This window comes from Arachis stenosperma, chromosome 10, assembly GCF_014773155.1.
Source record: "Arachis stenosperma cultivar V10309 chromosome 10, arast.V10309.gnm1.PFL2, whole genome shotgun sequence".
Classification (NCBI taxonomy): Eukaryota; Viridiplantae; Streptophyta; class Magnoliopsida; order Fabales; family Fabaceae; genus Arachis; species Arachis stenosperma.
The window spans coordinates 133,536,725-133,563,418 of record NC_080386.1 but is presented as its reverse complement, the minus strand read 5'-3'; the positions used below and the strand labels follow the sequence as shown (position 1 = coordinate 133,563,418).

The 26,694-nt window shown below is 28.2% G+C and overlaps 4 protein-coding genes across 4 annotated transcripts; 3 read left to right on the top strand and 1 right to left on the bottom strand.

The window, feature by feature from the left end:
• The first annotated feature begins 15,781 nt into the window (after positions 1 to 15,781).
• Positions 15,782 to 18,068, top strand: LOC130957835 (B3 domain-containing protein At3g18960-like). Its single transcript, XM_057884681.1, has 4 exons — positions 15,782 to 15,904; positions 16,801 to 17,395; positions 17,526 to 17,677; positions 17,802 to 18,068. Exons 1-4 carry the CDS (start codon positions 15,782 to 15,784, stop codon positions 18,066 to 18,068), a joined length of 1,137 nt encoding a protein of 378 aa, XP_057740664.1.
• A 1,705-nt stretch (positions 18,069 to 19,773) lies between these two features.
• On the top strand, positions 19,774 to 20,604 carry LOC130957834 (B3 domain-containing protein At4g01580-like). The gene is made up of 2 exons (XM_057884680.1): positions 19,774 to 19,872; positions 20,017 to 20,604. Exons 1-2 carry the CDS (start codon positions 19,774 to 19,776, stop codon positions 20,602 to 20,604), a joined length of 687 nt encoding a protein of 228 aa, XP_057740663.1.
• A 61-nt stretch (positions 20,605 to 20,665) lies between these two features.
• On the top strand, positions 20,666 to 21,693 carry LOC130957833 (uncharacterized). Its single transcript, XM_057884678.1, has 2 exons — positions 20,666 to 21,101; positions 21,509 to 21,693. Exons 1-2 carry the CDS (start codon positions 20,666 to 20,668, stop codon positions 21,691 to 21,693), a joined length of 621 nt encoding a protein of 206 aa, XP_057740661.1.
• An 894-nt stretch (positions 21,694 to 22,587) lies between these two features.
• On the bottom strand, positions 22,588 to 23,675 carry LOC130957832 (B3 domain-containing transcription factor VRN1-like). Its single transcript, XM_057884677.1, has 3 exons — positions 23,141 to 23,675; positions 22,931 to 23,016; positions 22,588 to 22,833 (listed from the first exon to the last, which is right to left on the bottom strand). The coding sequence occupies exons 1-3, from the start codon at positions 23,673 to 23,675 to the stop codon at positions 22,588 to 22,590; spliced, it is 867 nt and encodes a 288-aa protein (XP_057740660.1).
• Positions 23,676 to 26,694: the final 3,019 nt, after the last annotated feature.

Below are 26,694 nucleotides of genomic sequence, written 5' to 3'. Positions count from 1 at the left end.
TCCAACAAAGCAGTTAAAATTTGATTATTCTAATTGTAAGTTATTAAACATAATATTAAAATTTGATTATTCTAATTGGTGACTAAATTGAATAATAATTAAATTAGTTTCCAACTTTTATCTAATAATCAATTTGGTCTATAAATAAGAAAATAATCAAATTGATCTTATAATTTTTATCTAATGATCTGATCAAACCTCCTAATTAAAGCTCTGTTTTTTTTTTTTTTTGCCAAAATAAGGTTACTTAATGACATATCTCATATTATCAATTAACTAATGAAAAAATGTAATTAATTACTCTCATATTTTTTTAAGTAAAAATTCAACACAATTATAAGTGAAACATGTTATAAAAAATAAAATAAAATAGAATACACAAAACACAAAACAATAAACAAAATAAAATAAAAGCTAAACCACGAATTTATAATGTTTCTTATATATCCATTTTTTGAAGTTTAATATCTACACTTTATTAGTTTCAGATTATTCATTCGTTTAAATAACACTATTATATTTTTTATTTTTTGAATTCATCAACACATTCGCAAAGAATAAAAAAATTGAATTGTGATGCTAGTTGATTTGTTCTTTTTGGCTATGCTGATTTTGGTTGTATCATTCGCAATCCTGATAGATGTTGATTGAAAGGTTGCACTGAGAAAGTCGAAGTGTGCAGTGTTCTTTTTGCTGAATTGTATGCAATTTGGAGAGGTTTACTTTTTGCTTGGCAGAGTGAATTTCGTGAGGTTATTTGTGAAACAGACTGTTTAGAAACTCTTTTCTTGGTAAACCAAAATATTTGACAAAGCATATACAGGAGGTTATGAATTGGAATTGGAGAGTCTCTATTCTTTTAATTCAGAGGACTGCAAATAGTGTTGCAGATTGTATGGCTAAAGCAGCTGCTTCTAGCGAGGACATTCACTCGAATTGGAGCCAACCATGGAGTGAGCTTCAACATCTAATAGATTTAGATATAACCCTAGCCAATTAATTTAGTTTTATCTCTTTTTTTTTTCTTTCTTTTCTATTTAGTCACCCAAAAAAAGAATAAAAAAATTTCTAACGACTTAATATGTTTTCATTCATATGAAATTTGTAATATTTCATGAATTTAGTAAAAACTTTAACTAGGTAAATTTCTTATTCAAATTTGCTTTAAATTCTTTAAGTTTAGTTATCAATTTAAAATTTTCAATTCATTCATAATTCTTCATAAATGTTGGTGTTGTTTTGCACAAAAAAAATAACTTATATTCTTGTAATTTCTACTATCTAATTTAGGGTGTAAGTTAATTTTCAATTTCAATTCAATTTTTTTTGTTTTACACAACACACACCCACTTCTACTATTACTCTATTAGCATAGTTCTATATTCCTTCCATGTTCCAAATGAAGCAAACAAAGTTGCTATTCGGACCCAAGCCTTCACTGTAACAGGTTAAGGACTAATTCGTCGCGAATCTGAGCTCCATTTAAGGGTCTGCCGCTGGTCAATGGGTTGCTGCATGCACAAGACGGGGTTCGAACTTCCAACACTTGTTTAAACAGACGAGTGAGCTAACCACTCGACCAACCCAAGTTGATTAATTTTAAATATTTTTAATGTTGTAGTGTGGATACCAAATTTTGTCCGATCCAACATAATATTTTCCAAAAAAAAATTCAGTTCTATCAATATAAAAAGAAAAAAACAAAAACATCAGAAAAAAAAAATAGAACAAGTCCGGCCAATATAGCCCAATATTTCTCAAGACCAAAACCGAAAGCTCAAGATTTTTTTATTGGACTTCAACAAAATTGCTTCTGTGACATCCAAAACAAACATGCAAATTAAACCTGTTACATGCCTTGACCAAAAAAAAAAAAAAAAAAAAAAAAACCTGTTACATGCATCAGCATTATGATTATGATTATGATTAAGTAATACAACACAAAAGAAAAATAACAACATATGATATGATAGCAAGAGAAAAAAAACATCAATAATGAAATTATCCACTGAACGAAGGCATAAAATATCAGCGCCCACTTCTTAATTAATCTGTCAAAAAATTTCAAATAAACGAAGAAATGAATTGGAAGATATGAGAATGCAATCATATCAAACATTTTTTATGCTCTATAAATTCTTAAGAAGCATCAAAAGCAAAGGGGAGGGCCAAAAATTAGAAAACACATAAAAGCAAAGGAACTTAAGATGCGAATTTTTTTACTACAAAAACATATATATTTCTGCAGAGAATATCACAGTTAAGACAAAAAAAAAGATGGAGAAGTAGTAAAGTAATAGTTCAAAAACTGAAGCAAAATAAACATATTCAATATTAGGTATATTTTAAATTTCTGAACGCAATTTTTTTCTCTTTTCAAATTTTTCTCTTATTCAATTTTTTTCTCATTTTATCATATAATATTCATAAAAAAAAATTCATCTGTTCACCTATAAAAAAGAGTTTAATTAATATATACCATAAAGATACATAATAAACTTACTATTAATAAAAAATTTTAAATATTTTTATTTAATGATTACAAAATAAATACATTGAAAATTTCAAAGAGAAAAGAATAAATAAGTCATTGTCCTTTTGATCCGCGAACATTTAAATTCTCGAGAATTTGAAAATACATTTAAGTCCCTACCATTTCCAAAACTTAGATATATCGAACTTTCATGTTCACTTGGGTCTGTCAGACCCAACGAAAAAATCAAATGTGACTCATATTGTACTGACCTGGTTGATATGAATGCACACGTGAAAAAGTTTTTAAAATGAAATAAACTAGACTCAGGGATCAATGTCTCCAGATAAGAGGTCAAGAACTTAATTGTATTTTTGAATTTTCATAGACTTAAATATCTACGGATCAAACAATCAGAGATCAATTTATCATTTTCTCTTAAACTTTTTATATTTTCAAAAAAAAATTTATTTTATAATCTTAATATGTACCTTTAAAACATTGATAGATAAGCTCTAAAAAAAATTATACTATTCTTGTTTCTATATCAATAAAAATTATCTTTAATATCTTTTTTTCTATGCTAATATTTTGAATAGAATAAGTTCAGACCTGTATATATATATTTAAGTTGTGTTGCAAATTTTATGAATGAATAAGGCATGTAATAATAAAAATCAAGAAAATGAATGTATGTGACAAATTAAAAATATATATAATCGTATAATTTGGATTAAAAAATTTGTTGCAATTGGTTCTGCTGTTACTGAATTTGTGTTGTTGTTTTATTGTAACTAATAATTTATAATTGTATAATTTTTATTATTATTGATTTTAGATTTGAAATTGTGGTTGATGATTGCTTAATTATTTTTTAATCTAAAATTTTTGTTGATTTATTGTAGTTGTTGTTGTTGCTGAATTATTGCTAGTAAATTTTTTAAATATAAAAAAAAAAGAAAAGAGGGTTCAGATAGAAAGAAAATGGTTGGGAATAATAGGTGGGTGGTAGTGATTTAGGACGATAAACTGATAATTAAGAGAAAAAAAGTGTGACGGTTATGGTGGCAATGGTGAGGGCGATAAAAAAAAGGGGGTAGAGAGAGAGAAAATGTCTAGCGATGGTGTTGATGATGCAGAGGTTAGTGGTGAGGGGGGAAAAGTTTTTTTATTTTTGTTTAAGGGCAAAATTGTCTGAAAATATTGTTCATGGACAAAAGAACGATTTTATAACGTTTTATAATGTTGAAGATGATTTTAATAAGAAAAAAAGATTGGGGACGATTTTGATGTTGACCTTACACCTTATGGTCATGGACAAAAAAAATACTTAACCATAATAAATATATTTATAAAACGTAAAAGAAAGAGTATAATGTGTGCAGTTTACATAAACAAATTTGAAAAGATTGTTACCATTCTCTTCATAGAGTGTTCGTCTAGTGAAGTATTGCACAACAATACACAGGGGAAATAATAAACTAGTGCATGCAGACAACACACTTATTTGAAAAAAAATTTTCTAAACGATTCTTAACAATTATCTCAAAAGACAACAAGGTTTTCAATAAAAAAATACCTTTTTTGACCATGATCTTTATATTTATGAGACTGATTAGGCTTTCTATCAATATTTTTTAGAAGCTAATCAGTCCCATAAAAATAAGGACCAGGGGCTGAAAAGGATATCTTTTTTGTTTGAGGCTTCGTAGTCTTTCGAAGAAATTATCAGACGTCGGGTTGAGTATTCACTCTACTTATTTATTTTATCTTTCTTTTCTTTCTTGGAATTATTGGTCAATTATTTTTCTTGTGCAGTGTTACTTTACTTGTTCCAAAGTATGCATGTCTCATTTTTAAATTTTTTAGTTAGTTTTCTAGATTTCCATCATCAACGTTATTTGTCATTTAGCTTATCAATTTTGTTGGAGAATCAAGAGGGGTCTGCTAATTCCTGTTGGGCTGGACTTCGAAGTCCATTTGACAACACAAGTATCATCCAAAATTAACCCCAAGTGAACAAAATTAACCCTAGCTAAACCCTTCTCTCCTTTTCACTGTTTCACCTCATCACCATTAAAACATGCAGTGTTAGCCCCAAATGAACAAAATTAACCCTAGCTAAACCCTCCCCTCCTTCTTCTTGTCTAGTGTTACCTTACTTGTTCCAAAGCATGCATGTCTCACTTTTAAATTTTTTAGTTAGTTTTCTATATTCATATAGTTCAGGTATTTTCGGAGGCTTTTTTATATAAATAAATAAATAAAATATATTAATTTTCATAATACGCATGTAGAAAAAGTTTGACCAAAATGTATAAGGCCACTTCAGGAGAAGCACCAGTAAAATGGGTTTACCCTTCATATCAAGTGGAGCACCTGCGAATTGCCTCTGCCATGGCAGAACCATATCCTGCTCGGCGCCAGGGAAATGAGCAGGAGAGACCATTTTGTGACTGGCGTCCACAAAATTGGCACTTTTGGTGAGGCTACTACAAATGGAGCCTATATCATTTGTACTGCAAACGAAATGGTACACTTAAAATGTACCGCATATGAAATTGGTTCCTAGTTTTCCTATATAAATGTTTGTGACGACCAGTGTGTTACCATTTATGGAAGGAACTATTCTCCTGCAGTCTCTTCCAACTCCAAAATCTCTCTTCCACCTCTTTACTTTCTTTCTCTCTTAAATACTGTGGTTCCTTGTTTTGCTGTGTGTATGACTTCTTAAAACATTTATATGATAATATATTCGAACGGAAAGTTTTTCATACAACATAAGGTATTACATTTGTTTGTGATGATCCACTTTGGATAATGATTCCACCACAGACATCGTTGCAAGAGCTGAAGAATTTGATTCTCTTGATTATTGGCATGGTTGAAAAAAAAAAGAAAATCACGAAGTTGACTTACAAGATGCCAGATGTAGTAGTCAACTCATTTGCATATAAGAAAATATAGATTAAATCTGACCAGCATGTTTCGATGATGTTTTCTTATTATCGTAGCGTTGGAACTTTGTGCGAATCTTTAAGATATTGGTAGAAGCTCATCTAGTTCTAATAATGTGGAGTAGCTTAGAAATGTGGTATCAGCAGATTTCGTTCCGATTCAGGATATTCGTAGGACCCATAGTCCCACTTTTAACACCTTTGTGACGCCGGAAGAAAATACAGATAATCAGCATGCACGTTCCTTCCCTCCCAACCTTGTTGCATTCCGATAAGGTCATCATGATGGCATGGCAGAAACATCTGATGAAGATGAGATCGAAGATTTTAGCAGTAGTAGCACGTCTCCCAACAAGTACAGAATGTAACAACGTGCATATTGAATGAGGGCATTATCTTCTAAGTCAAGCGGCATCTGTTGAAGACGAGTCCTGAGCCACTTCAACTTTATGTTGAACTTCGTTGTCTCTACATGGCTGGCTGAAATATCACCAAGAAGTTCTTGACACTATTGCCATATATCTCTCTGGTGGAACTTGTTCCATGACCTCAAAGTACCACTGACAGGCTCGTCATCAATAGGCAACCCTAATTGCATTGCAAGATCCTCCAGAATTATGGTACACTCACCCAAAGGGAGGTGAAATATATGCGTTTCGGGATGCCATCTTTCGATAAAGGCGCTTATCAGTGGATTGTCATACTCGAAATGCTTTATTAAAAAAGCATAATAAAATTATGATCGTCTTAGATAAGGCTCAAGCTTCTGCCACCTAATTTCCATGTTTGGATTTGCCGGATCTAAAGAAAAACATCAACCAATGTGCCATGAGGAGTGAGAACATGGATGAGCTGCAATAGAAAGAAAATAAAAAATATAATTCAAAATACTATAACCAAAATTAAATACTAACAAAATTAATTCTAACAAAAATACTAATAACATCAATCATAAACCATAATCACTAAAACTAACCTTATGAAATAAATGTGCAGCAATATGAATTTTATCCAACTGATTAAGATTCTTTTCCACGTCGATTCTACTGCCACTCATCTTAATTTTTTTTCCAACCACAATACAAAATATTAAAGCCACAATCCGTGTTTACTGAAATAAACCAGTGCATACTCGTAGGGAGACTTGTGTTTATTGAAACTTTGCAGCTTTGACTCCCCATTTCGTGTGCGCCGCCAACGATTTGGAGCTAATTCACTGATGCTGCCCTGAGATGGCCCAATTCGTATGCGCCATTCACGATTTGCTCCATGTCGTGGTCGCCAGCAACAGATTTTCTGTGCAACTTTTCAGCCTGTCATGGTAAAGGCAATTTGTGGGTGCTCCACTTGATATGGAGGATTAACCCATTCGTGGGTGCTTCTTCTGAAATGCCCTTGCGCATTTGGCTCAAGCTTTCTCTGCATACATATTATGGAAATTAATATTTTTTTTATTTGTTTATATAAAAAAGCTTATTTTCTGAACTATAGTATTGTTAATCATATGCTTGGTTTGATCATATAAATTATAAATTAATTACTTAAGTTTTTATTTGTAAATAAAATAAAAGAATTTGTCTAGATGGAAGAGATATATAATGACGTGAGTTTTGTAATTTTTAACTAAAATTACGAACTAACAATATACGATAATAATCAATTTATATTCCAACAAAACAGTTAAAATTTGATTATTCTAATTGTAAGTTATTAAACATAATATTAAAATCTAATAACATAAAATATTTTAAATTGGTGAGTAAATTGAATAATAATTAAATTAGTTTCCAACTTTTATCTAATAATCAATTGGGTTTATAAATAGAAAAAATAATCAAATTGATCTTATAATTTTTATCTAATGATCAAACCCTCCTAATTAAAGCTCTATTTTTTTTTTCGCTAAATAAAGTTAGTTAATGACATATCTCATATTATCAATTAACTAATGATAAAATGTAATTATTATTTTAATATTTTTTTACATAAAATTCAACACAATTATAAGTAGAACATGTTATAAAAAATAAAATAAAATAGAAAACACAAAACATAAAATAATAAACAAAATAGGATAAAAGTTAAATCACGAATTTATAATGTACTTATATATATATATATATATATATATATATATATATATATATATATATATATATATTCTATCTTATATCCATTTTTTTGTTTTGCAAATATAATATCCACATTTTATTAGTCTCAGATTATTTACTCATTTAAATAATATTATTATATTTTTTATTTTTTAAATTCACTAATACATTTATAAAGGATAAGAGAATTTTTAACAACTCAATACATTTTCAATTATATGGAATTTATAATATTTTACAAATTTGGTAAAAATTTTGACTAATCAAATTCTTTATTCAAATTTGTTTTAAATGCTTTAAGTTTAGTCATCAATTTAAAACTTTCAATTCATAATTTTTTATTTTTCATAAATGCTGTGTTGTCTTAATTAAAAAAATAACTTGTATTCTTGTATTTTTTATTACTTAATTTAGGGTACAACTTGATTTCACTTTCAATTCAATTTAATTTTAAATTTTTTTAATTTTCTAGTGTGAATACCGAATGTTGTCCTACCCAACATAATATTAAAAAAAAGAGTAGTTTTTCTTTATTTGTATCAGAGTATTCATCAGGCCGGAAGCCCAATGACTAATCCTTCGAGTACTGCAGAGGCACACAAAGTGGGCGAGATGGTTAAGACTTAAGAGACACAGACTCTCATCCATCTGTGCCAACTTGCGTTGGTAAAAAAAAAAAAAGAAAAAGAAAAAAAAGGAGTAGTTGATAATTTAGTTTGCACCTATTATTCTGTGTGAAAAAAAGTTCAGTTCCATCAATAAATAAAAAACAAAAGCAGAAGAAAAACAGAAGAAAAAGTCTAAGCCAATATAGCCCATATTTCTTAAGACCAAAAACGAAGGCTCAAATTTTTCTATTGGACTTTAACAAAATTAAGTAGTACAACAACACAAGAAAAATAATAACATATGATACTAAGAGAAGAAAAAGACCGTCAATAATAAAACTATCTGCTGAACGAAAGTATAAAGCATTAACCCCGGCCCAGTTCTTAACCTGTCAAAAGATTCCAAATAAATAAACAAATGAGCTAAAAGATATGAGAGTACAATTATGTCAAAAGTCTTTCATGTTCTATAAATTTTGAAGAAGCATCACATATAAAGAGGAGGGCCAAAAATTAGAAAACACATAAAAGCAAAGGAACTTAAGAAGCGAATTTTTTTTTACTACAAAAAAATATTTCTGCAGAGAATATCAAAGTTAATACAAAAAAAATAAGTTGGAGAAGAAAAGTGATAGTTCAAAAACTGAAGCAAAATAGACATATTCAATATTAGGTATATTTTAAATTTTTGAAAGCAATTTTTTGTCTTTTTTTCATTTTTTTTTTCTCATTTGATCATGTAATATTCATAAAAAATTTCATCAGTTCACCTATAATAAATATATTTATGAAATGTAAAAGAAAGAGTATAAAGGTATGCAGTTACACAAACATATTTGAAATTAAAAGATTGTTGGCATTCTCTTCATAGTGTGTTCGTGTAGGTTAGTATTGTACAACAACTAGGGGGTGAATATGGATAAGATATGATAGAATTTAAATTTTATTTGTAGATTGAGAATATCCCAACTTTAATTTACCTTTTTTTTAAATTGCAGATATTTAATTTTATTTGTGAATTAATATTATTATAAAACTTTATAATAATTTAAAATATAACTAACTTTTATATAAAAAATATTAATTGATCAATTAATAATTTTTTAATAATTAAATATTTTTTATATTTAATAAAAAATTTAATTCAACATTTACTTGAAAAAAGATAAGGTGTAATTGTCATCCCTAACAACAATACAGGTGCCATAATAAACTAGTGCATGTAGAAGACCACTTACCTATTTATTTTATCTTTTTTTTTGAATTATCGGTCAATTATTTTTCTGGTTTACTTGTTTCAAAGCATCCATGTCTTTCTTTTTAATTTTTTAGTTAGTTTTTCACATTTCCATCGTCAATATTACTTTTTACACTTGTCTTACTTTTCTCACTTTTTAATTAATAAGTATTTTAAATATACACATTTAATTTAAGATTATAAACATTTTATAAGTTCTATATATTTGCAAGAATATAGTTTATTTAAAAGCGTAAGATAACTTTTTTATTTTATGAATTAATGTTTGTTATTAAGTTAAATACACTCAATTTTAATCATTTATTTGATTCAAGATAGTTGTACTATCCAGCAATTGTCCAAGTATGATAAAGAACGTGAAATAATCAAATAACAATTAATTGATTTCTCAATTTTAAACTAACTTGTTTTCAGTTTTAATTAAACCATAAATCAAGATAATTTCTCTATCTTGATAAAAAGTTGACATAGAACGTTATTTGACATTATGTCATGCCATTAGGCAAGCTAACTTGTAGTTGTAGGTATAGTTTTAATCAATTTGCCAATTTTATCATTAAGTAAAAATTATAAGATCAATTTAATTGTTATCCTTATTAGCAACTAATTTGAAAAAAAAATATTTTACGCTATTAAATTTTAATTATGTTGCAATAAATCGTGATTAGAATAAATAAATGTTAATCTTTTTATTAAAATGTAAATTCATTATATAATTGTATTTTATATATCTTCTTCATAATTGTATTTTATTGGAAATATATTTTTAAAGTTATCATTAATTAATGTGTTTGCAATTTACATAAACAAATTTGAAAAGATTCTCTTCATAGTTAATTGAGGATTGCACAAGAAGTCAACAATACAGGTGCCATAATTAAGTAGTGCATGAAGACCACGTATACCTATTTATTTTATCTTTCTTTTCTTTGGAGTTATCGGTCAATTATTATTGTTCCAAAGCATGTGTCTTACTTTTCCCAGATTCTCCAAAAACGAAGGCTCAAGACAAAAATTGCTTCTGTGACATCCAATCAACAAACATGCAAATTAAACCTGCTGGCATGCATGTATTATGATCATCATTAAGTAGTACACTACAAAAGAAAAATAACAAGATATGATAGCAAGAGAAGAAGAACATCAATAATGAAACTATCCGTTGAACGAAGGCATAAAGCATCAGCGCCTACTTCTTAATAAACAAAGAAATATTTTTTATGTTCTATAAATTCTTAAGAAGCATCAAAAGCAAAGGGGAGGGCCAAAAATTAGAAAATACATAAAAGTCAAAAATTAAAAAATATATAAAAACAAAGGAATTTAAGAAGCGATTTTTTTTTTTTACTAAAAAAAAATTTCTGCAGAGAATACCACAGTTAATACAAAAAAAAAAGTTGGAGAAGAGAAGTGATACTTCAAAAATTGAAGCAAAATAGACATATTCAATATTAGGTATATTTTAAATTTTTTAACGCAGTTTTTTTTTAATTTTTTTCTCATTTGCATCATGTAATATTCATAAAAAAAATTCATCGATTCACCTATACAAAAAAGGTTTAACTAATATGTACCATAAGAATACATAATAACCTTATCATTAATGAAAAGTTTTAAATATTTTCATTTGATGATTATAAAATAAATGTATTAAAATTTTAAATAAAAAAAAGATAAATCATTGATCTTTTGAAAATGGGATATATAGATCCTTTATATTCATTTGGGTCTGTCAGACTCAACAAAAAAATCAAAAGTGACTCTCATTTTAAAATAGGACAAGCTAGACTTAGAGATCAATATATTCATATTTTAAAAAAATCAAGAATTTAAATGTATTTTTAAATTTTTAGAGATTTAAATATTTGTAGATTAAAAAATTAGAGATCAATTTATCATTTTTTTAAATTTTTTATATTTTTAATAATTTTTTTTATTTTATAATCTTAATATGTGCCTTTAAAACATAAAATAAATAATCTCTAAAAAAAATTATACTGTTCTTGTTTTTATATGAATAAAAATTATCTTTAATATATTTTTTTGCTAATATTTTGAATAGAATAAATTCAGACGTGCATATATATTTGAGTTGTGTTGAAGTATTAATGAGTGAATAAATAGAATAATAAAAATCAAGAAAATGAATGCAAGAAGTAAGAAAAGAAGGCACACGATTTAATGCTCCAAAGATAAATGGAGTTTTAAAATTCTGTAAGTAAAAGAAAGAATGAAAGTTTGCATTTGAAATTTTAAAAGCTCTTAAATGTGAAGAAAGAATATTTTTTTTTCTTTGATCAGTTTTTGTTTTATTTTGAACTATAATCAGTAGTGTTTTAGTATTGGGTCATCAAAACACATTTTTTTTTTTGTTGTCGCAAACCCATTTTAAGTTAGAATTTTTTTTAATTTAAAATTGTAGTGGGTTAAAATTAAAAACTACAGCCACAGTAACATCAAAGAAAAAATATATATAATTTTTTATTTAAAATTTATTTGGAATAAAAATTTTTTGTTTTATTATTTTCGTTTTGGGCTATTTTATTTTAAAATTGATATTGAACTATTATAATTAAAAACATAACAGATTAAAAAAATAATAAAATAAAAATATTTTTTTACAATTAATTTTAAAAGATTAAAATATCATTTAAAATTAAGATGATTTAATTTGAATTAAAAATATGATTTAATTTTAAAAAGTAACATATATTTTTAGTTAATTTTTAAAATACACAAATAATTAAAAATAATATAAAATTTTAATTAAACTAATATTAAGTATTAGAAAAATAAAATTTATTTTTAATTTCAAATCACTATTTATAACATATAATCTCACAAATATTTTTGTAAGATCTAAAATAAAATAAAATTAAAACTAGTATTGAAGATGTTCTCATAATTAATTATAAGCATTTAACAATATATACAACCAAACACAAATAATTAAGTTGCAATATTTAAATAATGTTACGTCAAAATATTTAAAGTATTTTTAATTGTCTAAAATATCATGTAAATAACCAATTTATTGAATTAAATTTAGATTATAGAATTTAACTGGTAAATTTATTTTAATTATTATATATCTTCTTCATAATTGTATTTATTGGAAATATATTATAAAAGTTATCATTAATGTGTTTGCAGTTTACATAAACAAATTTGAAAAGATTGTTGCCATTCTCTTCATAGTTAATTAAATATTGCACAAGAAGTCAACAATACAGGTGCCATAATAAATTAGTGCATGTACACCACGTATCTATTCATTTTATCTTTCTTTTCTTTCTCGGAATTGTCGATGGATGAATTATTTTTTCTTGTGCAGTGTCATTTTGTTGTTCCAAAGCATTCTTTTTTCAATTTTTGTTACTTTTCCAGATTCTCGTAATCAGTTTCAATTGTCATTTAACATATAAATTATTATTATTATTATTATTATTCTGTGTGAAAAAAATTTCAGTTCCATCGATAAAAAAAAAAAAGCAGAACAAAAACAGAACAAGTTTGGCTAATATAGGTCAATATTCGTTTGACAAAAACGAAGGCTCAAGACAAAAATTGCCGCAGTGACATCCAATCAACAAACATGCAAATTAAACCTGCTGCATGTATTATGATCATGATTAAATAAATAAAGAAATGAATTAGAAAATATGGGAGTGCAATCATATTCATATCAAATGTCCTTCATGCTCTGTAAATTCTTAAAAGCATCACAAGGAAAGGAAAGGGCCAAAATTTAGAAAATACATAAAAGAAAAATGAATTTAAGAAGCGAATTTTTTTTTACTACATAAAAAATATTTCTCTAGAAAAAGAGAATATAGATTTATTTTATAATTATTTTTTATTACATTATTGTTGTTCAGAATATAAATCTTAATTTTTTTAAATATTATTTAATCTTATAAAAAATTTATAAATTTATATCTTTATCGTATAATTCATTATAAAAAAACAATGTGTATAATTGTACAAACAAATTTAAAAAGATTGTTGCCATTCTCTTTATAGAGTGTTCGTGTAGTTAAAGTACTGCACAACAATACACAGGTGCCATAATAAATTAGTGCATGTAGATCACATATTTATTTTATCTTTTTCTTTTTTTTATTCAGAATTGTTGGTCAATTATTTTTTTTTTGTGTAATGTTATTTTAGTTGTTCTAAAGCATGTATATTTCACTTTTAAATTTTTTAGTCCGTTTCTTAAATTCCCATCATCAATATTATTTATCATTTAACATATATTATTATTATTATTATTATTATTATTATTATTATTATTATTATTATTATTATTATTATTATTTGCGACGGTATGGGATTACTATAAGAAACAACGGGTTTTGAATTTTGACCCGTTTGTTTTTTTATTTTTTATTTTTGTTTTTGCGTGGTAACATAAATGAATAAAATAATTAAAAAAAGGGTCAGAAGTAAATAAATAACAAGCTCCACCAGTTTATATTTAAACAATACAGTTTTTTTTTACTATTTATTAGGGATATCACTGCGTTTAGTTTAGTTTTTTTTATAGATATATTATTTTCGTTCAAAAAAAAAAACAGTTTCTTAAATTTTTTCCCATATTTGTTATTCTTGCGTAAATAATATACTTTTATTGCAATTTATAAAAAAAAAAACAAAAAATATAAATACTAATTAAATCATAATAATTGGCATAATATATTTAAAAATATCTGTTTTAAATAGATGTATTAAGGATGCACTGAAATTAAGTTTTCGTCTTTCCTTGCGCATAATCAAAATTCTAGATGTCTTTAAAATATCAATTTTTTTGCAAACTAATAATTTTATCCAATTTTTTCTGTAATAAAATTGTGGCCACTCTATTATTCATATTTCTTTTTTTGTGTCGCATCCTCATCGCATGTGTAGTTTGTTTTGGGCACGTTGTAACATTTAGCATGTTGTACTATTTTTAAATGTTCTTAATAATTTAATTATCTAACATTGTATTTTTTAAATTAAACTTGTAAAATTAATCATTTCCACCATCTTTTTCAACATGTTAAATACCTCGATTTTCAATAACTTTGTAAAAATATCTATAACTATACTTGATCTTTAATAAGATAATACTCAATCAAAATTTCTTTTTTATTCACTAATTATCTAATTATGTGAAACTGAATATTAATATACTTTAATCTTTTATGAAACACAAAATTTTTACAAAATGTAATACCTGACTTGTTATTACAAAATATCGTTGTTAAAATACTTTATTTCTTATTCAATTTCTCAAGAATTCTTTTACCCATACTACTTACGTTGCATAACTTGTTGCTATATATTCTGTTTTTACCGTAGAGAATGCTACTACTGATTATTTTTTTCGAAGACTATGAAATTACACCAAAATCAAAATGAAATGCAAACTTTGAAGTACTTTTTCTTATTTCAATATCTTCATCCCAATCACGATTAGTGTAATCAACAAGATTTATTTTATTAATATTTTCATAAAAAAAATACCATCATTTAAAGTACCTTTGATATATCAAAAAATCCTTTTTACCGCTTGCAAATATAGCCGTCAAAATGGGCTAAACCTGCGGGGCTAGCCCATTTACCCATTTAAACGGGTGGGGCTTGCTTCTAAAATTAAGTGTTTAAATTTCGGGACAAACAGACTGAGCCCAATTCAACAACAATTTCATGAGAACAACTCTTAGTCCAAACAAATCAAGTATAATTTTCATGCATTATTGTTAAATTAGTCTTAAATTTTTCAAAAATTTAGCCATTAATGATATATTTGATACAAATTAAAAATTTTTGGGACAAAATGAAAACAAAATAAAATTTATGGATATTTTTAAAACTTTTGTCAAACTTTAAGGACAAAAAATATACTTTATCCTAAAATTTAATCATAAAGAATAAAGTTTTTATTAAAGAGTACTTTTGTAAAATATAATTTATTTTTCTTAAAAAATAAGTAAAATTAATGTTAGTTAACACAAAAAATTTTAAATAAATTAAAGAGAAAATCTTTTAAAAATTATAAGGAAGAGAAGTGTATATTGTACGAATAAAGAAAAAAATATCATTTTAATATCTCTAAAAAGAGGTGAGATGAGTAAAATTTTCTCTTTTTTTATATTGTCTCTCTAACAACACCGTTATCAACTAACGTTGTATAACTCTACAATCAATTATCCTTTTAATTTATTAAACTATATTAAAAATAAATTAAAATACATATAATTAATTTTAGTATTCATTTGTTTATTTTTTTAATTTAATTGTTATCTCAAAATAAGGTTATTTAACCAGTACCGGGTGAGAGAGACTGAGCCTCAACAATAGTCAAATTCATCCATCATTCGTTTGCTATGGCTTCCTCTAGCCGTCAACAAAACAAGCATTCTCCTTCTTCTTCTACTTCTACTTCTACTTCTACTGGGACCAGTTTCTTTAAGATTATTCTCAGAAAAGCTCTTCAAAATGAAAACTTTGTAAGCATTTTTTCGTCTTCTCCATGCCCTCTTTTTTCTTTTAATCTGTTTATCTTCTGAGATATTGTTCACAAAAAGTTTCTTTCCTTATTCCTCTATATATGATTTTTTTCGTTTATAAACACTTTCTTCATAAAACAACACATGCATGGCTTATTAGCTGCAAATATAGTAACAGTAAACTCTTTTTTCTTGTTATCTAGATCATTTTCTATTTGCAATCATTTAGGCTTAATTATAATTAATTTTGTAGCAGATGTATATAAAAAATACATAAAATGGAATGAAAACTTATAAACATATTTGTTAGGTGGTTACATTTTATGTACTCCGTATGTATTTTTATTACAAAATTAATTACAATTAAATCTACATCATTGCTAATGAAAAATGATCTAGGTAACACTCTTACTAATCAAGATTAGGAAATATCATAGGACATATTGCGGTGATTAAAAAAATTATTTTATTCATCGTCATTTTTCATTATGCATGAATTCTAATTTTGTTATTACTGATTTGGTCCCTACTAATTTTCATGTTGGTTAATCCCGTACTTAATATTTTTTTTATTTCACTCTCTAATTATGCAAATAATGCTATAAAATAGTCCTTCGAAATTTGAAATTAGTTTCTCCTTTAAAATAGGTGAAAGATTAATCTTTACCTACATATAAAATTTAAGACTAATATGTTTAGACTATTTTATTGCACTATTTATAATTATTAGTGAAGGATGAATTGGAAGTTTAATGTTATTATTATATGAAGATGATGACTGAGATATTTGACTAAACTATTTAACATAATACATGTCAACATCTTGGTGAAGACATGCTAATGTGCGTCACCATATTGTTATTACGGTTGCTAACATCAGGTTCATAACATTGCAGAAGTTAACAAAAAAGTTCACTACACAATATGGTTCTGTCGTATCAAACCCATTGTATCTTAAGTCTCGAGATGGTATTGAATGGAAAGTCTATTGGACTAAACATGATGGTGCAATTTTGTTTAAAAAGGGTTGGAAAGAGTTTGTTGCATATTACTCTCTTGATCATGGCCATTTGTTATGGTTTGAGTACAATACTGGAACATCTCACATTGAAGTACGCATATATGACATGAGTTGCCATGAAATAAAGTATCCTGCCAATGATCAGATCAAAGAGCAGTCGCCACGCAGGGGCCAGCCGGTGAAAAAGCCAAAAGAACCAAAAATTATAGATGTGGATAGCAGTCCCAACACCCAAAACATGAGACTTAACGAGGGACAACAGAAGAAAAGATTGAATGAACCACGGTCAGGAGGAGTCCGGGGCCAACCGAGAAAAAAAATGAGAGCACTAGTGTCATCTGCTTCTAAAAGTAGACAGTTGGAAGATGACACACAAATCAGGAATGTTGAAAGAAGCCTCAATTCACACGATATAAAATCCAAAGAGAAAAACCATGAGATGCCAGTGTCTGTCAATCGAGATTCTAATGGTACGTGTCTCATAATTGGATCATCCTTTCCTTTTGTGGATTCAACCGTTGTTGTTTTTGAGTTACAACTTGCAACTGCTTTCTATACATTATAGTGGTAGTTTCTGATTCTTTGTTTCCTATGTACAAGGTAAAAGGAATAGAAGAAGAAAAGGTTCTGAATCTCCTGTTATGCCCTGTCCTACAAGACTTGAATCTCTGAAAGAAGCTAAGAAGTTTAAGTGGGAAAAGCCCTCTTTCATCATCAAGATAACGCAACGGTCTCAAACGAGAGCACCATGTGTAAGTATAGGTTAATACATATATCATGTTGAAAATTATGTATCATGTGAACTTCCATGTGCTATAATTCTTTCAATCTGTGTCTTATTTCTAACCATGATGACATAAATATGATGTGCTGCAGTACTTTTCAACTAAATTCTACAGAAAGTATTTTGAAAATAATCCACAAAATGCAAATATAAGATTTGGAAAGAAGTTGTTCCCTGTTAAGTTGATCTACAGGCCATCATCATGTGTTGCCTTTATATCTGCTGGTTGGAACCTTTTTGCTCGAGCTAGTAAATTACAAGCCGGAGATGTTTGTTTGTTTAAGCTCATCAATAGAAAGGATCCGGTGTTTGATGTTCATATTTGTCGTCGACAACGCCGCGGTAAGTCAATTGTTTAGGAATTCTTAAGTCGTGTTATTCTGTAAAAAATTAAGATATTAGTACAACATTGAAAACATAATTAACTTTAAAAATGGAATAGAATTTAGCATTATCCTCATTAAAAAAATTATATTAAAATTAATTGACCCCGTGTTTGACTTGGAGTACATTTTACAAATCTCTAATTCTTCCCTTCCTTGAAACATTTATAGCAGTAGAATTTCAATCTTAAAGAAACTATTGTTAGTTTTGCTAAGAATGCAGTTAGCTTATGAATGCAGTGACTATGTATTCGGTTCTTAATGTAACAACAATTTGTTATATAAACTAATCTTATGCTAAAATTTTTGTTGTCTCCAACCCTATAGATATACTTATATCCAAAACTCTTCACAAGTAAAATTCATGCTAATTTTTTTACAATTCTTTTATGTATTAGAATCTCTTTCCAAACCAGTGACTCGTGTGATTCAACTCCCGAAAGAAGCTAAGGAGCTCAACTCACAGAATCCCTCTTTCATGGTCAAGATAAAAGACAGTGATCCAAGGAGATCAAGGCCTGTAAGTTTAGTTTGATACATTTTATTGATGACAAAACATAATATGCCATGCAAACTTATGGGTGCTAGTTTATAGTTAGTTTCACAAATTGTAAGTTTATAACTATTTTTGACCATGACGATTCAAAAATGGAATGTGATGCAGAACTTATCAGCTATCTTTTACAGAAAGTATTTTAAAAAGAATCAGCAGGATGTAAAATTACAGTTTGGAAAGGAGTCGTGGCCTGCTACAATTATCTACAATCCGTCATCGAAAAACAGCTTTATTTCGGCTGGTTGGAGCTCTTTTGCTAGAGCAAGTAAATTAGAAGTTGGAGATGTTTGTGTTTTTGAGTTCATCAATGGAAAAGATCTGTTTGATGTTCATATCTGTAGAGCCCAATGCTAGGTCAATGCATTATAATTTCAGAAACTAAGAGCTCTTAATTCTTAAATAAGGTTAATTTCAGGAAGAATGTATCATCTTTTTTTCCGTTGAATCAAACTTGTACTGTATCCAATCCTTTCTGTTGTGGACCAGTTATATATGTATGAACTGAACTAAGTGTTTTAATTTTATTTCTTGTTTTGCCACTTCATGATTGATTGCATTGTTATCTTCTCAAAGTGAAAGACAGGGTTGCGTTTGGTATAAGGATGAAAAAAGTGAGGCAGAATTTTTCATGGATTTGATTCAAAATTGTAATTCGCCTATGAATCTAATCCATGAACGCATTAAAATAGTATATCATAAAAAAGATTGAAGATAAATAAAATATAAAATAATTATAATTAATTTTATGTCTATTATAATTCCAATATTTGTATGATTTCATTTTTGTTAGAATACTAATGTACTAAAATTGTGCTTTCTATTTTGAGAGAAATTTTTTTTTATTTATCAAATAAAATTTATAAAAATTGGAGAGATTAAGAATTCTTTTAAAATAATTTTTTATTCTTTTCCACATTTATGAACCTTATTGATACATTAAGGATAAAACTATTTTTAACTATTGGTACGTGCTTATATACTCTTCTGTTTTGTGTGTATATATATAACTTCATCATCCACCACCTCCTAAATACGCTTCTGTTGCCGTCATCTTCTTTCGCTTTTTCAATTAACTTGTCTTCTTACTAGAGACTGTGACTGTGTCTGTGAACAAGAAGAACATCCATGGCTTCCTCTAGATTCCAAAAAAACAAGCGTTCTCGTTCCTCTGTGATCCGTTTCTTCAAAATTGTTCTCAGACATAGCCTTGAAGATGGAAAGCTTGTAAGCATTTTCTTCACTTCATATCCACTTTACTTATAATATTATTTAATGCATGCATTTCTCTTTGTGATTTTTCTCTTGTAAGGGTTTCTTTCATTTATGCTTATTACTAAGACTAGTTTCATACTTTCATTTGAATTGCAGAAGGTACCAAAAATGTTCAATATGAAACATGGTCCCAGTGTTCCAAATCCAGTGTATCTGAAGCCTCCAGATGGCACTGCATGGAAGATAGATTGGTCTGAGTATGATGGTGCCATTCTATTTGAAAATGGTTGGAAAGAATTTGCTTCGTATTACTCTCTGGATAATGGCCATATGCTGTGGTTTGTGTACAATCAAACTTCTAACATTGAAGTATACATTTTTAACAGGACTTGCCTTGAAATAGACTATCCTTCCTTGGATCACATCAGCGATGACGATTCGATTGAGATCTTGAATGAACTGCCCCCACGAGGCTGGCCGAGGAAAACAGAGAAAGCAGCACCAAAGACACCATCTGCTTCTACAAGCAAAATGGTCACAAGTTCTGCCAAAACTAAAGTAGTGAAAGGGTGCCCTGAAAGAAACTATCCTTCCAAGGACCACATTGATGATGTCAACATGGTTAAGGTTGAGAATGAACCGCCACGAAGACGCCAGAGGCCGGCCGAGGAAAACAGAGAAAGCAGCACGAAACAAACCATCTCCTTGTACAAGCAAAAAGGTCACAAGTTCTGCCAAGAATAGAATAGTGAAACGGTGCCCTGAAATAGGCTATCCTTCCAACAACCACATTAACAATGACAACATGGTTAAGGTTGTGAATGAACCACCACGAAGGGGCCGAGGCCGGCCGAGAAAAACAGAGAAAGCAGCATCAAAGAAACCATCTGCTTGTACAAGTAAAAGGTTCACAAGTTCTGCCAATACTAGAATGGTGAAATGGTGCCCTGAGATAGACTATCCTTCCAAGGACCACATTGATGATGACAACACGGTTAAGGTTGAGAATGAACCGCCACGAAGAGGCCGAGGCCGGCCGAGGAAAAAATTGAAAGCAGCAGTAGAAGTATCATCTCCTTCTACAAGTAAAACATTGTGGAGTTCTGTCAAAACTGGAGATGTAGAGAAGGGCCCTGATAAACAAAACTGGATGCTGTGTTGCAAGAATGAAGAAGCTAGTCAATCTGAAGAGACAGGTCTTAAGATGCCAACAATTCCAAGTGCCAGTGTTGATCCTGATAGTATGTAATTTCATGATCAAGTCATCCTTTTATTTTTGTAGTTTCTAATGTATTGCTTTGTGGTTAAAATGCATAAATCATAGTTACAAATTCACCAAATAGGTAGCGTATGCATATTGCATATGCATACCATACCTGAACGTATTGCATTTCATGTAACTATGCAATAATTATCTTATTGTTCTTTGTCTGTGTTTAAATTTCGTTCAAATGAATAAAAATTACTGTGTTGTTTGAAGCTTGAACTTAGCTACAAGTAACTTCTATGCAAATTTTTTTGGTGTACATGTAATGTTGTTCAAAAAGCAAAGAAGTTCAAGTCAAAGAATCCCTCTTTCTTAACCAAGATAAGGCAAACTCAACTATCTGGATCTTCACCAGTAAGTTGACACATTTGTCTCTGTCAGAAAGATTTCATGTCATGCAAGTATTCTGTTACGAAACAGTGGCCTGTAACATTGCCATTTTGTCCTCCGGTTGGGTCTCGTTCGCTCGAGAAAATAACTTGAAAGCTGGAGATATTTGTATCTTTGAGCTTGTTTACAGAGAAGGTGCAGAGCTTGATGCTCATATTTTTCGAAGGAATGCTTAATTAGACAATCTTTAGAGTATCAGGATGCTTAATTAGGCAATCTTTAGAGTATCTGGAGTTCTTGTATCAAGAAATTTGGTTAAGAAATGTGTCACTCCACTTTGTTAAAATCAAACTTGAATTTTAGTCATGAATGCATATTTATGTTAGTCATTAAGAGTTGTGACAATGGATTCATGTTTTTCTTCACATTTCACACTTAATTGTTACAGTGTTGTTCTCACTTCAAATCAGAAATTAGAAAAGTACCTGTGGATCTTATTTCATAGACAAGATTGTGTATTGTAATTGGACATATTCTCAACAAATTTGACAGAACTTATGGACATATTCATACCTATATCTTACATGAAGTAAGCTAAATTAACTTTTTATTTTACGTTTGTTTTTTTTTTTAAGGTCAAGATTTTACGTTTGTTTAAATATGACATAATAAACTCGCACCAATTTACCAATTAGTCCAATACAATGAATTAAAAAAAAAGTTATACACTCATTAAAATTATTTACATTGGAATTTTCTATGGAATTACTGCAACTCTGCAAATAATTAGTAACTTTCTAAAAAGTGACAAGTATAATAAATGAGGGAGGAATAGTGAAATAGGATCCAAACCATAAATTGCTTTGAAAATAAGTAGTTGGGCAACTTTTGATTAGGGAGGATGAGTGAAATAGGATCCAAATAACATCTTATACTACCAACAATATATAATTCTACATGTGTTGTTTCTGCATGGATTACTTATTTCTAGTTATGGTAGTAACTAGTAAGGAGATAACACTGCAATGCAACCATTAAGTACGATGAAAAGTAAAAACTATGAGTCTTTTACAACTCTTGATCCCTGAACATACACCATGATCTGCAACACAAGTAAGCAAAGCCATTCGCTAATCATGGCTTCGACGAATATGAACCTTAAGTTCTGGACCTTGTCTGTTAACGAGCTCAAAGATGCAAACATCTCCGGCTTTTAAGTTATTTTCTACAACGAACAAGCGCCAATGAGAGATAAGGGCATTCTTCCTATTTGGATAATGGATCAATGTTGCATGCCACTGCTTCTTTCCAACTCGTAAAATTGCATACTGCTTCGTGTTCTCGAAGTACATTCTGAAGAAACAAACTGGAAGATTCTGCAATCATATCATAATATTTCATCATCATGGTTCACAACAGTCTCAATTTTGCATGACATATAAAGTTTGCACAGAGATAAATGAATCAACTTACTGCTGGTAATCCTGTTCGGTGCATTTGCTTAATCTTGATGACAAAAGAAGGATTTTTCGACTTGAACTTCTTTGCTTCTCTAACAACTTCAGATGTGTACCATAACCATAAACAAGGTAGTTATGCATTTTAGCAACAAAGAAAATAAAAAAATTAAACAAAATCAGTAGAATCAAAAAAATGAAAGAATGATGAGATTATGAAACAGACCATCCATATCTGGTCTGGCACGTTGAATTATTGGCAGCTTAAGATCTGCTGTCTCTTCAGATTGACCATCTTTTTCATTCTCGACATGCAACTTCAAGTTTTGTGTATTGGTGTTTTTATCTATATCTTTAGTTTTGATGGCACCTTTCATTTTTTTGCTTGTAGAAGCACGTGATTGCTTTGATTCTGCTATCACTTTTTTCTTCGGACGGCCTCGGCTCCTTCGTGGCAGCGGTTCATCCAAAATCTCAACCGAGTTGTCATCACCGATTTGGCCATTAGAAGGATAATCAATTTCGAGGGCAGTCATGTCGAATATGTTTACTTTGATGTTAGAAGTTCCATTGTACTCAAACCACAACACATGACCATTCTCCAAAGTGTAAAATGTAGCAAAATCTTTCCAACCCTTATCAAACAAAATCTCACCATCACGATTAGTCCAATCAATTCTCCATTCAGTGCCATCTGGAGGCAGGAGTTTCACTGGATTTGGCATATCTTCAACATATTTCCTACAGAACTTGTTTGGCATTTTCTGCAATGCCAATGAAACTGTTGTTGGTAACCATACTTAGCAAAACTCACAATCATAACACAAAATTGGCCAGATAAAGAAAAATTGATTAGACTCACTCTATTTGTATCACTCAACCTCTTAACAACCTTCTAAGAAGGGTGAACGCGGATCGGATCGGATCGGATCGGATATGGATAAAATTTCGATCCGATCTGCACTAAAATCATCGAATCGAATCGGATCCAATGTAGTTTTTAAGTTTGGATCCGATCCGATCCGATCTGCACATCGGATATATTCGCAAAACACAAAATATTTTTAAAAGCTTATTTTTATTTAAAAAATCAATAAAATTCATTTTTCTATTCTTTTAAATATGTTTACTCTTAAAATAATATTAAACATATAATTTTTTAAATAATAAATTAAAATAATACAACATATATGATAATTATTATTTGAAATAAAATATAAAAATAATATTTATTTATTTATTTCTTTATTTTTACGGATATGCGAATATGCGGATCGGATATGCGAATATCTTCACAAAATCCGCAATCTGATCCGATAGCCTTACAGATCGAATCTATATCTACAATTTTTGAATCAAATTCGGATAAATATAACGGATATACGAATCAGATCCGATTCATGAACACCCCTACTAAGAATTATCCCTCCCTAACAGCACCTTTGTTGATTCAATTACTACTCTAACTAACTAACTAACAATCAAAATTTCAAAACTAAAAAAGTATAAATATTGAGGAGCATATTATGCTGGCAAGAAAAGAAACCATGCATGTGTGTGGTTGTTACCTCACATGAAAAAATTTTGTATGTGTAAAATAAAAACAGTGAAAGATAAAAAGAGGATAGGAAAGAAAGAAAATTCTCACAAGATATTCATTGTCAAGACTTTTTCTGAGGACAATCTTAAAGAAACGGATCACAGGAGAATTCTTGTTTCTTTGAAAGTTAGAGGAATCCATAGTTATGGATATTCTTCTTATTCACAAAGAGTCTGTGTATATGTTAAATATGAAGACAACGTATTAAAAAGAACAAAATAAAATTCTTTTCATAAATTTCAGGCATAATTTTTGGATTTTATATTTAATTTAAATAAGAACAAAATTAAATTCCCTATTACGTGCCTGAATTTCATACCGAATTTTATTTTTTTATTTTTATATTTTAAGTAATTTAAACAACAAAGGATAAAAATCAAAATAAGATTTTTTGAATGTGTCTAAATTTCATACATAATTCCTAAGTTTTATAACTATAATAAAATATTTTTTAGATATCACTTTTGATCTATACAATAACTAAACTCATTTAAAATTAAAACTTGCATGAGAAATCATTTTTAAAGTAATACTGGTATGTGGTATCGGTAACAAAAAACTGTATCATTTTCGTAATCCATTAAACCTATTAAATAAAGTTAGATGATGCTTATTTTTTTGGAAGCTAGAAAAAGTTATAGATAGCCAAGAATGATTTTCTTGTTTACAACTTAGATTTCAGGCATAATTTTTGAGTCGCACATTTAATTTAGACAAAATATTGAAAAAGAACAAAATAAGATTTCTGTTATATGCCTAAATTTCATATTGAGTCCAATTCTTTTCTATTTCTACTTTTTAAGTAATTTGAATAAAAAATAATAAAAATCAAAATAAGATTTGTTGAATGTGCCGAAATTTCAGATATAATTCTTGAATTCTATAACTTTAATAAAATATTTTTTATGTATCATTTTTTACCTCTACAGTAACTAAACTCAATTAAAATTAAAACTTGTATTAAATATTATTTTTTTAAGTGATGTTGGTTTGGTATTTGTAAGAGAGACAATATCATTTTCATAATTCATTAAACCTATTAAATAAATCTAGATGATGATTATTTTTTTCGAAACTAGAAAAAGTCATAGCCATGAATGTTCTTCTTGTTCACAAAAAATCAGTGGATATCCTAAATAAGAAGATAATATATAAAAAAAAAACAAAATAAAGTTCTTTCTATGCACATAGATTTTAGTCATAATTTCGAGATTTTACATTTAATTTAAATAATAGATTGAAAAGAGTAAAATTAAGTTTCCTATTATGTGTTGAGTTTTATTTTTTTCTATTTTTACATTTTAAGTAATTTGAACAAAAAAGGATAAGAATCAAAATAAGATTCTTTGAATGTGCCTAAATTTCATACATAATTCTTAAGTTTCATAACTCTAATGAAATATTTTTTAGATATCATTTTTGACTTATATAATAACTAAACTCATTTAAAATTAAAACTTGCATGAGAAATCATTTTTAAAGTGATACTGATATGTGGTATAGTAACAAAAAATTGTATCATTTTCGTAATCAGTTAAACCTATTAAGACTCAATTTAGATAAATAGCTTAATTAAACTCCTTTTAAAAAAATAACTTAAACAATAAATAGTTATATTAAAAGTAGCTTATAAATAAGTTATTTTGTATTTGGATTTTTAGTTTTAAAAGTGCTTATTTTATAGAAATATGATAAAAAGTAGTAGTTATGAGAGAAGTCATTTTTTTAACTTCTCTATAAACTCTTAAATAGCTTCTTAAAAAGCTGCAATTTGGTTTTAAAACTTACACCAGACATTAATATTGCTACTTTTCATAAGTTAAAAGTTAAAAAAAAACTACTTTTAAAGTTTGTCGAACGGTCCTAAATAAAGTTAGATGATGCTTGTTTTTTTTAGAAGCTAAAAAAAGTCATAGCCAAGAATAATTTTCTTGTTAAGAGAGAATAAATAAATATCTCTAATAATTAGACAACATATAAAAAAGAACAAAATAAGGTCTTCATACACGCCTAAATTTCAGGCATAACTTTTTAATCTCACATTTAATTTAAAGAAGAAATTAAAAAAAAGAACAAAATAAAGTTCCTGTTATGTGGCTAAATTTTATATTGAGTCCCACTTTTTTCTATTTCTATTTTTTAAGTAATTTGAATAAAAAATAATAAAAATCAAGATAAGA

What these genes read in the sequence shown, in the direction of transcription:
- LOC130957835 (XM_057884681.1), top strand. Translation starts at nt 15,782, where the DNA reads ATGGCTTCCTCTAGCCGTCAACAAAACAAGCATTCTCCTTCTTCTTCT. An exon ending in CTCTTCAAAATGAAAACTTT is followed by an intron (nt 15,905 to 16,800) that starts GTAAGCATTTTT and finishes ATAACATTGCAG; the next exon opens with AAGTTAACAAAAAAGTTCAC. An exon ending in TGTCAATCGAGATTCTAATG is followed by an intron (nt 17,396 to 17,525) that starts GTACGTGTCTCA and finishes CCTATGTACAAG; the next exon opens with GTAAAAGGAATAGAAGAAGA.
- LOC130957834 (XM_057884680.1), top strand. Translation starts at nt 19,774, where the DNA reads ATGGCTTCCTCTAGATTCCAAAAAAACAAGCGTTCTCGTTCCTCTGTG. An exon ending in GCCTTGAAGATGGAAAGCTT is followed by an intron (nt 19,873 to 20,016) that starts GTAAGCATTTTC and finishes TTTGAATTGCAG; the next exon opens with AAGGTACCAAAAATGTTCAA.
- LOC130957833 (XM_057884678.1), top strand. Translation starts at nt 20,666, where the DNA reads ATGGTTAAGGTTGTGAATGAACCACCACGAAGGGGCCGAGGCCGGCCG. An exon ending in TGCCAGTGTTGATCCTGATA is followed by an intron (nt 21,102 to 21,508) that starts GTATGTAATTTC and finishes TGTCTCTGTCAG; the next exon opens with AAAGATTTCATGTCATGCAA.
- LOC130957832 (XM_057884677.1), bottom strand. Translation starts at nt 23,675, where the DNA reads ATGCCAAACAAGTTCTGTAGGAAATATGTTGAAGATATGCCAAATCCA. An exon ending in TGCCAGACCAGATATGGATG is followed by an intron (nt 23,017 to 23,140) that starts GTCTGTTTCATA and finishes ACACATCTGAAG; the next exon opens with TTGTTAGAGAAGCAAAGAAG. An exon ending in ACCGAACAGGATTACCAGCA is followed by an intron (nt 22,834 to 22,930) that starts GTAAGTTGATTC and finishes ATATGATTGCAG; the next exon opens with AATCTTCCAGTTTGTTTCTT.